The 11,961-nt window shown below is 39.4% G+C and overlaps 1 protein-coding gene across 3 annotated transcripts in view; it reads right to left on the bottom strand.

The window, feature by feature from the left end:
* Positions 1-11,286, bottom strand: part of LOC106075122 (sucrase-isomaltase, intestinal-like) — a 42,625-nt gene extending 31,339 nt beyond the window's left edge. For 2 of the 3 annotated variants that reach the window (XM_056012768.1, XM_056012770.1), the window contains exons 1-6: positions 11,158-11,252; positions 6,939-7,240; positions 4,685-4,901; positions 3,832-3,992; positions 2,854-3,022; positions 1,272-1,368 (exon numbers count right to left, since the gene is read on the bottom strand). In XM_056012768.1, coding sequence (XP_055868743.1) covers positions 1,272-1,368; positions 2,854-3,022; positions 3,832-3,992; positions 4,685-4,901; positions 6,939-7,225 — 931 coding nt within the window. In that variant the 5' untranslated portion in view covers positions 7,226-7,240; positions 11,158-11,252. Of the gene's footprint in view, positions 1-1,271; positions 1,369-2,853; positions 3,023-3,831; positions 3,993-4,684; positions 4,902-6,938; positions 7,246-11,157 lie in introns of all 3 variants that reach the window. The other variant, XM_056012769.1, reaches the window with a different exon arrangement.
* Between the last annotated feature and the right edge of the window lie 675 nt (positions 11,287-11,961).

The raw sequence follows: 11,961 nt of genomic DNA, 5'->3' as shown, positions 1-11,961 counted from the left end.
ACGCGTCGGGAAATAGCTTCATGTCTCTATTCAAAATATGAGCAACATGGTAGCAAGAGTTACCACCGACTCATTTTCTTCTTTCTTTCTACACTTTGTGCCGATGTTTTGAAGGGCCGAATAGAACCTCGTCATGGGCCTGATCTGGCCCTCGGGCATCACTGTGTTATGCTGATTAGATAGTAGTCAATATTTATTTTCTCATAGACCCGATTGTTGATCAAGAGCCTAAAAGTAAAAAAAAATTGACCTCACTCCATGAGACTGGCTAGTCAATAGTTTAGAGTCACACAAACATTCAGTAGAGTTAAACAGATCAATTCACACGAAGAATGTGTAGTATTAATTGGTCACTCAACGAACACATAGAGTCAATTCAAGGCATCACAATAAGAGTCAGCAGAGTGAAGAAATCTAGTCAAACCATGAGTCTGTAGAGTCAATAGATTGAGTCACACCATGAGTAATTAGAGTCAAAGATCGCATTACAGTAAGAGTCTTGTTACGAGATCAGGTCACACAAAGAGTCTGTAGAGTCAAGAGATCAAGTGAAACCATGAGTCTGTAGAGTCAAGAGATCAAATCAAACCATGAGTGTGTAGAGTCAAGAGATCAGGTCAAACCATGAGTCTGTAGAGTCAAGAGATCAGGTCAAACCATGAGTGTAGAGTCAAGAGATCAAGTCAAACCATGAGTGTGTAGAGTCAAGAGATCAGGTCAAACCATGAGTGTGTAGAGTCAAGCAAGTCAAACCAGGAGTCTGTAGAGTCAAGAGATCAGGTCAAACCATGAGTCAGTAGAGTCAAGAGATCAGGTCAAACCATGAGTCAGTAGAGTCAAGAGATCAGGTCAAACCATGAGTGTAGAGTCAAGAGATCAGGTCAAACCATGAGTCAGTAGAGTCAAGAGATCAGGTCAAACCATGAGTCTGTAGAGTCAAGAGATCAGGTCAAACCATGAGTCTGTAGAGTCAAGAGATCAGGTCAAACCATGAGTGTAGAGTCAAGAGATCAAGTCAAACCATGAGTGTGTAGAGTCAAGAGATCAGGTCAAACCATGAGTGTGTAGAGTCAAGAGATCAGGTCAAACCATGACTGTGTAGAGTCAATAGGTCACCCATAATGTCTGCAGAATCAACAGCTAACATTACACACACATAAATAACATCACACACACACAAATTCAGGTAATATTGATATAACAAAAACAATAGGCCATATAACATACTAAAAATAGCAGTATCTTGACATTATATAATATATAAAACGCACCCATAGCGTTGGTATTCTTCAGTAGCACCATATTTGCTTGACCATCATCTTCAACATTCATATACACTGGGTGCTGTCCGTACAGGTTCCAGTCAGACTAAGAACGAAAGGTGATTAGACTTAGGGTTAGAGTCGCGCGGTTAGACAATCAAAAAAATAAATATGCATACATTGAAGGTTATGACAATACAAACAAATAGCATGACTTCTTTCTGATAATAACCTTATACATTTTAATTTGGTTAAACGCGTTTTTTTTCTTCAATAGGTTTAGATAACAGTGAGCAAATAGATGCTATCTTACTAGATTTTTTCAAGGCTTTTGATAAAGTTCACCACCATAGTTTGCTTAAAAAATTAAAATATTTTGGCATTGATGGTCCATTGCATCAGTGTGTTGGATATTTTTAGATAGGGAGAGAACAAACTGTAATAATAAATAGCTCTAAATCAACACCAATAACAGTAAACTCAGGTGTACCTCAAGGAACAGTCTTAGGTTCACTGCTATTTTTAATTTACATAAACGATTTACCAAATTGCATTAGTTCAGGAACAAAAGTCAAATTATTCACAGACGATTGCATAATATATAGAACAATAAAAACAACACAAGATACAGAAATTTTACAAAGAGAATTAGATGACTTACAGAAATGGAAATCAAATTGGAGCATGTCTTTCCACCCAGAAAATGTCAGTTATTACGAGTAACAAAAAACTAAAACAAATTAATTCCACTTATCTTATTCATATATATAAGATGGTAAACCAGTAACACGGACTAAAAACGCAAAATATCTAGGTGTTATAATAAAACTGTCAAGGAATCCACATATTGATGAAACTATCAAAAAATCAAACAAAGCATTAGGGTTTATTAAAAGAAATTTTTATAAATCAAATAAGAACATTAAACTAAAATGTTATTTAACCTTGGTTAGGCTAATAATCGAATATGTATCCTCTGTTTGGGACCCTTAACTCAAGAAAACATTAAGAAACAAAATAGAGCAGTGAGGTTCATAACAAACGAATATTCACATTTGACTAGAGTAACACTTTTAGTAAAATCACTAAATTTAGAAAGCCTTCAGGGTAGAAGACTCAAAACTAAAGTAGCAATTATACATAAAACAGTGAACCATAATCTTCAAATACAAAAACAAAATTTAATAAAATACTCAGAAAGACACAAAGATAAAGGCACACTCCTCGTTCCATATGCTAGGACAAATCTGTACAAATGCTCCTTCTTCCCTAGTGCTATTAGAGCCTGGAATGGGTTGCCTGAGCTAGCCAGGAAAACCAGTGACTTGGCAGAATTGAAGTCATTGGTTAATATGCATGACTGAATGCATGACGCGTAGGACGTAATCATCTTTTTTTTTGAAGTAATGTCTGTATTATATAAGATACGAAGATAAGAACATGGCCCCTAAGATCTTATGTTGGGGCCAGATTCTAATCTCTACGATCTTATGTTGGACCTAGATCCTAGCCCCTAAGATCTTATGTTGGACCCAGAACCTAGCCCATAAGACTTTACTTTAGACCCAGATTGTAATCTTTGCAATCTTACATTGGGCCCTGAATCTCTTGTAAACATTGACCACAGTCTCCAGTTCATGTCGTGCTTAAAACTCTCATGGCGATGTTCACCAAACCCATAGACATTCTCATTAGGCAGCCTTGTGGTCAACTGTAGGAACTGGTCAGATAGTAGCATACCAGGAAATGAGGAGTTAAAACTGTGGGGGAAAAAAAAGACAACAATTTATGTAAGGATCAGGAATGTTTCAAGTTTTGTTAGAAAACATGCTGGATGTGTTCTTACAGTCAGGGACATCCATAAGTATTTCTTTGACCTGACAACACAAGAATCTTAGAGAACGCAACAGGAAAAATAGGACGAGACTATAGAACAATAAATAACTTTACAATTTTCAAAGTTCTAGGCTCTCCACTTGCAGAGTGGTTACCGTGTTGGCTTGAGAAGCCTGAGAAAGTTTGAACCATGAGTTCGAATTACCCTTTTTTTTTATTTTTATAAATACTTTTTATTGTTAGTCTAGATCTGTTACAAATATAATTACATTATTGTACACACCAATTGATACAGGTACTCTTAAAATTAGCTTGTGTTTGTCTTGTTTTGTTTGTTTGTTGTTGTTTTTGACATAAGTGTCATGACCTATTCTTACAACCAGAAAAGGGCGTTGTTGACGCCAGGACAAAGAATTTTTGAGGTTCAAAATGCAGGAAAATGTTTGGCGCCAAGGAACTTCCAGCACTCACCCTGACCTCACTGCTGCATAATCGAGGAATTGGATTTTCTGGAATACAAAATACTTTAAAATTATCTACGAAACTAAACGGACTTGTTTTAATGCCTACTCATTTACGTTCGTTTGGAGGCCAAACATATTGAAAATATTTTAGCCAACAAAATTGTGTTATACTTACGAAAATGTCTGGATGAACTATGTTTTGTAATTTCGTTTCGATTTTATTTTACAAGTTCGCCATTTTGAGCGTTGACAGATTGACCTAAACTCACATGACAGATCCGGAAGATTTCCTGGTGATGGCGACGCCCCAAGGTCGATCTGTGAAGGTCACTGTATACAAAGAAGTATTTTTGTTGACCGATCCATTGCTTGACTCAATGTTGAGAATTGAAGCAGGTAGCTCCCAACGCTGCACATTTTTGGGAGTAATCTGCACATTGAAAAAGTGAGCATATCAATTATACAATTAGTGATTTATTCTATACATATGTGGCGCCTCAAAGGCAGACCACGAATATGATGGCTTGATGATGAAGAGGCAGATCTACAACAGCTAGGAGTTCGGGCATGGAGAAGAAAAACGAAAGAGAGATCGGAACGGAAAGATGTGTTGAAGCAGACCAGTGAACTCCATGTGACTTCCATGGCCTGTTGTGCCACTGGGATGAATGGGATGGATGGGGGCTCGAGTACCACAAACTTTGCTCCGCTTAAAGAAGAGTTAATTCCTTTCAGTGGCCAATAGTAGATCTGGATGTCACGTGACAAAATCTTTATTATTTCTCTTTTGTTATGTAGTGTATGTATGTGTGTGTTTCCTAGGTGACATCGTAAGGGAGTATTTGTTATTAGCTGTAGAGAGAGAAAGAGAGAGAGAGAGCATTAATTTAATGTTAATCTTGTACAATGATGCAAGATATGCGGCGCTGTCGTAAGCTGTGTTAAGTAAGCCAGACAACACCTGAAAGCCAGATTGTAAAGACGTGTTGTTAGTTTTGTTTCAACATACGTTTATTTCATTTCATCTCAAGTTGAATTTGTCTATATTCTATATTATTATATCAAAAGTTATATTTAGCTAGCTATAAGTCAACGACCGTCAACAGTACTTTTGCACCTCACCTTGACCCTGACCCGATTCTCAGTCTGCCATTCGATGTGGACACTGAGGAGATCGTAAACAGGTTCCTGGTATGAAGCCAGTGCGGCGGGGGATCGAGTCAGCTCGGCGCTGTAGCTCTGGTTGGTCTCGTTGATAGCGCCGTTGAGGATGTAGCCGCTGCTTCTAGGATATGTACACCATGGCGCCCCTTTATCTGAGAGCTTTCTCCAGAGGCACCTGCTCAAAATAAAAGGTCTAGGTTCGTGTTTAGCCTCCTGATGGAAATATTAAGTACAAATCACACAAGTAATAGGAGATTTTTTACAAAACTTTTATCAACTCTGTCTGTTGTCTGGTAAAAAAGTCTGTACACGTTATTTCTCTCACACCCATTCTCGGATTAAGTTGAAACTTCGCAAAATTATTTATTGGCATAGACAAGACATGAATCAATAAAAAAAAAATATTAGTGCATTGATTACTGGTCAATACTGGTAATAAATTATTTTGTTCGATATCGAATGAGGGAAATAGCTTCAACATTATTGAGAGCTATAGTTGTAAATTAAAGTTTTTTTTATATTTTGCTTGTTATGATAAGCCCAACTTGACTGTTGCCAACTAAAAAAATGAGCTTTATTTAAACAATATCTCACTGCTTGTCAGTTGATCTTTAATTAGGAGTACATTATCGGTAATTAGTTGCCTATTTGGTTTGAAATAAATTTTAAGTAATAGAGTGACAGTCTAGTCTTTTTTACTTCAACATAGAGAAATCAACAATTAAAATAAGATATATAGGTTTTTAAATAGATAAATAGAATATTAATTTGACTTCTTCACCTAAGCAAAATAAAGTTTTTTGTAGTCCTTTCTGCCAGCCACTTTGATTATCTATGGCTGTCTTTGATTATCTATGACTGTCTTAGATTATCTATGACTGTCTTAGATTATCTATGGCTGTCTTAGATTATCTATGACTGTCTTAGATTATCTATGACTGTCTTCTATGACTGTCTTAGATTATCTATGACTGTCTTAGATTATCTATGACTGTCTTAGATTATCTATGACTGTCTTAGATTATCTATGACTGTCTTAGATTATCTATGAATGTCTTAGATTATCTTTAATTGTCTTAGAACAACAAAGTCAGAAGTATAGCACCATTCTTGAGACAGTTGAACTACTAGAACTAGCATTACAGTCAGTGCAATCTTTCCCACTAACCTAACCCGAACCCGTCTTACCAGTTAGTTATACTGAAATGTATTGAACCTTGTTGAAAAAACAAACCCTAACTCTAATCCTAACCTGATTAGTTCACCAAAGTTCAAGAAAGAAAGTTTGCATCCAAATTTACATCATCATTGAGACAATATTATTGTAAAATTAAGAGTTGTCAGTCTAGAAATGATTTTCATAGATCTATTCCATTGTCTATCGCTGTGGTCTTTACAAAAGTTCAATAGGATAAAAATGTCATTGGAACTTGATCAAGATAATATATATGTAGATAAATTTACTAATTTGTAGGCCTATTATAATTATAGATTAATAAATCAAATCGGCCATCTTGCTGCATTCGAATGTTTGTATCTCCTGGCAACAACTTCAACAACTTGACCTGTTTAGCGAATGGATCTAAAGACAGAACTTTTAAATTTATTACAAAGTTTCTATCAACTCACTCTGTCCGCCTGTCTGGTCAAGGGTTTGTAAAGGGTTTGTACACGTTTTTTCTCCGATATCCTATCTCGGATCAAGCTGAAATTTCGCACAATTATTTATTTTACCAGACAGCACAAGAATTAATTTTTTTTTTAAATTAACCAATTAGTTGATTAATTATTGGTATATTTATTATTTTGTTTGGTATCTCGAACAAGGGAAAGAAATTGTGCTTGACTGATGTGGTGGTATAAGTTGACCTTTATAGGTCACCGCTTTAAAGTAAGTTTGAAACAAACAATACATCTTCTATAGTCATAAGCACCTCCCTAGCAGATGGGTTAGAATGTCGGCTGGAGGAGACATAAGCCATGAAGTTGAGTTAGGGTCGACCCCCTTTTTTTTTATAAAATGCTCTTTTTTTTTTAAAGTTTTGGTCGAAATATATATTTTCAACCCTGCCTAGGTGTCGTGTGATAAACTTGGCAAGTGGTTCCTTATTAACTCATTCCTAGCTAATGAAGTAGGCAAGTAAAAAGATAGGCTTTCAATGGATCGTCTTAATCAGCGCAACAAGATGTAATGAGTTAAAAGCGTACTTACCCTCTTCGCTGACATTCGTCTTCCTTCCCACTCATCTTCTCCTCATTTCGTCTCAACTCGGGGAGGCAATCCACCAAAACCCCCATCCTGCTCGTTGTGACATCCTTCTCTCCCTTGCCGTCCTCGTCATTGATCTGATAGTGAAGTACTAGACCCACGGTCAGAGCGACTGCTGTAGCGGCAATCAGAACAACCACGAGAACGATGAATCTCTTTCTGTTGGATCTTCCTGCTCTGTTACCGCCTTCATTCATGTTACCTCCCTTGCCAATGGAATCATTCAGCATTCAAGCTTTACGTGACTGTGCTAACAAAGAATTAGGACTTGTTCCTAAGCTTATATGATATGAAAATAACACATTGACTATGTAGAGCCAATGTTATATTAGATAACCAAGTCATCAAACTTGTATTTTATAACTCCACGCCATCATAACGCTGTAAGATTTTATTATAGAAAGTAAACTTCTGTCAACTCAGGGAGTCGTAAATTAATATCTAGGAAAGGACAACCCACACTGAAGGCGGCAGTGTGCAGTATACGATGAGGCGAGACGACACAATCTTCAATAAACAAAAAATGATTCACATGTTTATGTAAATATGTTAATGTAATGCACTTTAAAACGCAGGCAATAATGTAGAACGCAGACAATAATGTAGTAGCGAATCAAAAGTTGTTGAAGCAACTAAGAAAAGCTTCCAATCTTGACTCAATGTTTAGAATGTTCAAAACACGCTACGTTAATTAGCAATCCGGATTACCCGCGGGTTATACAAGTTTTACCGCCGGATGAGAGCCCGGGGGGGGGGATACAAAAGTGCGGGGTAAACAAATTGTATTTAATTTCACTCATAAACATAGCATAATAGAAACTAAGGACATACCGGCGGATCTTTAGACCTTCTATTGTTCGCTGTGTACAGATACGCCCGTAGGACTGTATTTCCACGCGTGTTGCACTCTAATGTATCGCTTGTTGCAACAACAACTGGAGCAGGATGGCGTCTCAAGGGACAGACGTCTGGGGAACAACAACTGGAGCAGGATTGCGTCTCAAGGGACAGACGTCTGGGGAACAACAACTGGAGCAGGATTGCGTCTCAAGGGACAGACGTCTGGGGAACAACAACTGGAGCAGGATTGCGTCTCAAGGGACAGACGTCTGGGGAACAACAACTGGAGCAGGATTGCGTCTCAAGGGACAGACGTCTGGGGAACAACAACTGGAGCAGGATTGCGTCTCAAGGGACAGACGTCTGGGGAACAACAACTGGAGCAGGATTGCGTCTCAAGGGACAGACGTCTGGGGAACAACAACTGGAGCAGGATTGCGTCTCAAGGGACAGACGTCTGGGGAACAACAACTGGAGCAGGATTGCGTCTCAAGGGACAGACGTCTGGGGAACAACAACTGGAGCAGGATTGCGTCTCAAGGGACAGACGTCTGGGGAACAACAACTGCAGCAGGATTGCGTCTCAAGGGACAGACGTCTGAGGAACAACAACTGGAGCAGGATTGCATTTCAAGGGACAGACGTCTTGGGAACAACAACTGGAGCAGGATTGCGTCTCAAGGGACAGACGTCTGGGGAACAACAACTGGAGCAGGATTGCGTCTCAAGGGACAGACGTCTGGGGAACAACAACTGGAGCAGGATTGCGTCTCGAGGGACAGACGTCTGGGGAACAACAACTGGAGCAGGATTGTGTCTCGAGGGACAGACGTCTGGGGAACAACTGGAGCAGGATTGTGTCTCGAGGGACAGACGTCTGGGGAACAACAACTGGAGCAGGATTGTGTCTCGAGGGACAGACGTCTGGGGAACAACAACTGGAGCAGGATTGTGTCTCGAGGGACAGACGTCTGGGGAGCAACAACTGGAGCAGGATTGTGTCTCGAGAAACAGACGTCTGGGGAGCAACAACTGGAGCAGGATTGTGTCTCGAGAAACAGACGTCTGGGGAGCAACAACTGGAGCAGGATTGCGTCTGGTGAGCAACAACTTTATGTACCGGTAGTTGACTCGTTAGTTGGGTAAAGTAAAAGTGGTTGGTCGCTGTAATGGTCACATGTTGCCCCTCGTTAACTGTCGGCCATAAAAACAAATTACTTTTACATCATATGGCCAGTAGATCGTAACGTCTGCAAGCGGTGGTATACTTTTACATCATATGGCCAGTAGATCGTAACGTCTGCAAGCGGTGGTATACTTTTACATCATATGGCCAGTAGATCGTAACGTCTGCAAGCGGTGGTATACTTTTACATCATATGGCCAGTAGATCGTAACGTCTGCAAGCGGTGGTATACTTTTACATCATATGGCCAGTAGATCGTAACGTCTGCAAGCGGTGGTATACTTTTACATCATATGGCCAGTAGATCGTAACGTCTGCAAGCGGTGGTATACTTTTACATCATATGGCCAGTAGATCGTAACGTCTGCAAGCGGTGGTATACTTTTACATCATATGGCCAGTAGATCGTAACGTCTGCAAGCGGTGGTATACTTTTACATCATATGGCCAGTAGATCGTAACGTCTGCAAGCGGTGGTTTACTTTTACATCATATGGCCAGTAGATCGTAACGTCTGCAAGCGGTGGTTTACTTTTACATCATATGGCCAGTAGATCGTAACGTCTGCAAGCGGCGGTTTAATTTTTCAATCGTTCACATAGTCTCTTCTCTTTTTAACTCCCCCTCCCCCCCCACACACACAATAAGGACACTTGAAGATAACATCACAACTGGGCTATCGTACCTAGATCTTTCTCTGGGAGGGCTGGGTGGGCATGGCTAGGTCACACTGCTATCTAGGAGACGAACAACTAGATGTAATACTGTCATATCGGTACCATGAAACATTGAGAAAGTTCTTTAATAATAAGCAGTTACAGTCAAGTCTTCTTCTTCTCCTTTCTAATTATCATAATAGTTGAGTCTATAACTCTTGGGACTCAAGACCTATGGAAGCTTGTCTCCCTTTGTCTTTCTGAACAATCTTCTGTCTGAGAAAGATTCAAGCAGATGTAAATTATTACCGATAGCTCATATCTCAAAGCGCTCCGATTAGAAGCGAGGCCAGTTGACGAGCACATCAGGGAAACGCCCTCATATTCCTTCTCTATACTACAGCAGCCATGCAGGTGTCCTTTCAGGAACGGTATGTGGATACTGACATGGTTGATCGGGGTTTTTTTTCTATCCCCGCTAGTGCAATAGACTCGGTCCTTAGGCACCCGAGCGCCACGGTGAGGATGAGAAGTTTTATGATGATAATTTACAGCAGCGGGGGGCGCGCGCTGTTTGAGCGGTAAAGCGCTTGGTTTCCGAACCGGGGTTCTGGGTTGGAATCCTAGTGAAGTCTGGGATTTCTAATCTCGGGATCGTAGGGCGCCTCTGAGTTCACGCAGCTCAAAAAGGGTATCTGACATTAGTTGGGGAAAAGCAAAGGTGGTTGGTCGTTGTGCTGGCCACATGACACCCTCGTTAACCGTGGGCCACAGAAACATATGATCTTTATATCATCTGCCCTATAGATCGCAAGGTCTGAAATGGCAACTTAATTTACAGCAGCAAAGGCGTTGCCGGGGAGGAAAAGGGGGGGGGTCCACAAACACACCGAAATAAATAATAGGCTACTTCATACATTGACATTTGACATGTTTTTTTTTTGTTTTGTTTTCCTACTAGGCGCTGGGCTCTCTTAACTCTTTCTCTCCGTAATTATTTACCACATTCTGGTGGAATCAACGCTGGTATCGTCAGTTAGGAGAGAAAGAGTTAATAAAGTAAATCTACGAGAATTCGAGCAACGAAACGAGAAAAACTAAAGCAAACAACAATTACAAAATTACAGTCGCGGGATCCATCAATAAAGTAAATCTACGAGGTCTTCCTGAGAAAAACTAAAGCAAACTACAGTCACCAAAATCCATGGACGCAGCCAGCAAGAAGTAGAGGGGGTGAATTTCCCGTAATCGTCGGAATATCAACTTCATATGCAAGGAAAAAAAATTGGGTACATTTTGAACCCCACTCCGTAAAAACAATCCCGGCAACGTCAATGGCATTATGTAGGGCAGTTCGCAGTTAAAGCTTAATGATTTATTAATTGATAAAATCAAATAGTGAACTGTTATCGTTATGTAACTAGGACGGAAGGAAGTATTGATAATCAAGTAATTCAAAAATAATAATTTAAAAACTTACGTTGCTATGTACTTGGGATGAAACTGTTAGGACTAGAATACAGTCGACTGTCCTTGATACGCATTTAGAAAAAGGGAGATAACCGAAGAAGAAGAGAATTAAAGGGGGCTTATATGCATACAAGTTATCTTTACTTGACCTGACCTACTTTAGAAAACAAACTAACAATAAAAACTGTAAAAACACATTCTAAACATGAAGAGATGGCAGGAGGGCACGGAGAGAGAGAGAGAGAGAGGTGTAGGTCTAATGTGTTATATAAAAGAAATTGTTGACATAGCAGTCACAATATGGTAATACTTGTAAGACTGCATCTATAGATGGCAATACTAAAGATACGTTGCCTAGGGATAGGGTTATGTAGGCCTACTTACACTAACAGTCTAAGTTGAATCCCCGTGACCTCTGTAATAGCCCTAAACTCACGAAAACAAGAAAATATAAAAAAATACTTTATTTTTTAAAAAAGCTATTTATAATATAGTTGTATCAATGAGTTTGGATCAATCATGTCATTAAATTTGTAATAGATCTAGATTCTAGACTAACAATAATAAGTCGGTGCGATTAGAAATAGTTTTGCCAATGTTTTTGTTTAGCGCAATCTCATGCTTTTAGCTCTCTAATACGCAAGGAGTCTATCACTGGTCTGAACCAGTTGGTAAAAAAAAAAGGGGGGGGGGGCAGAAGTGGTATCTGGGTGAATATTAACGTTATTGTTTATATATATAAACATATATATTATATATTAGGGGTGCACCGAATAGTACTTTTTGATATCCGGCCGGGGCCGGATATGACCGG

This window comes from Biomphalaria glabrata, chromosome 15 (genome assembly GCF_947242115.1).
Source record: "Biomphalaria glabrata chromosome 15, xgBioGlab47.1, whole genome shotgun sequence".
In the NCBI taxonomy this organism is placed as follows: Eukaryota; Metazoa; Mollusca; class Gastropoda; family Planorbidae; genus Biomphalaria; species Biomphalaria glabrata.
This window is presented reverse-complemented; position numbering and strand designations above follow the sequence as displayed.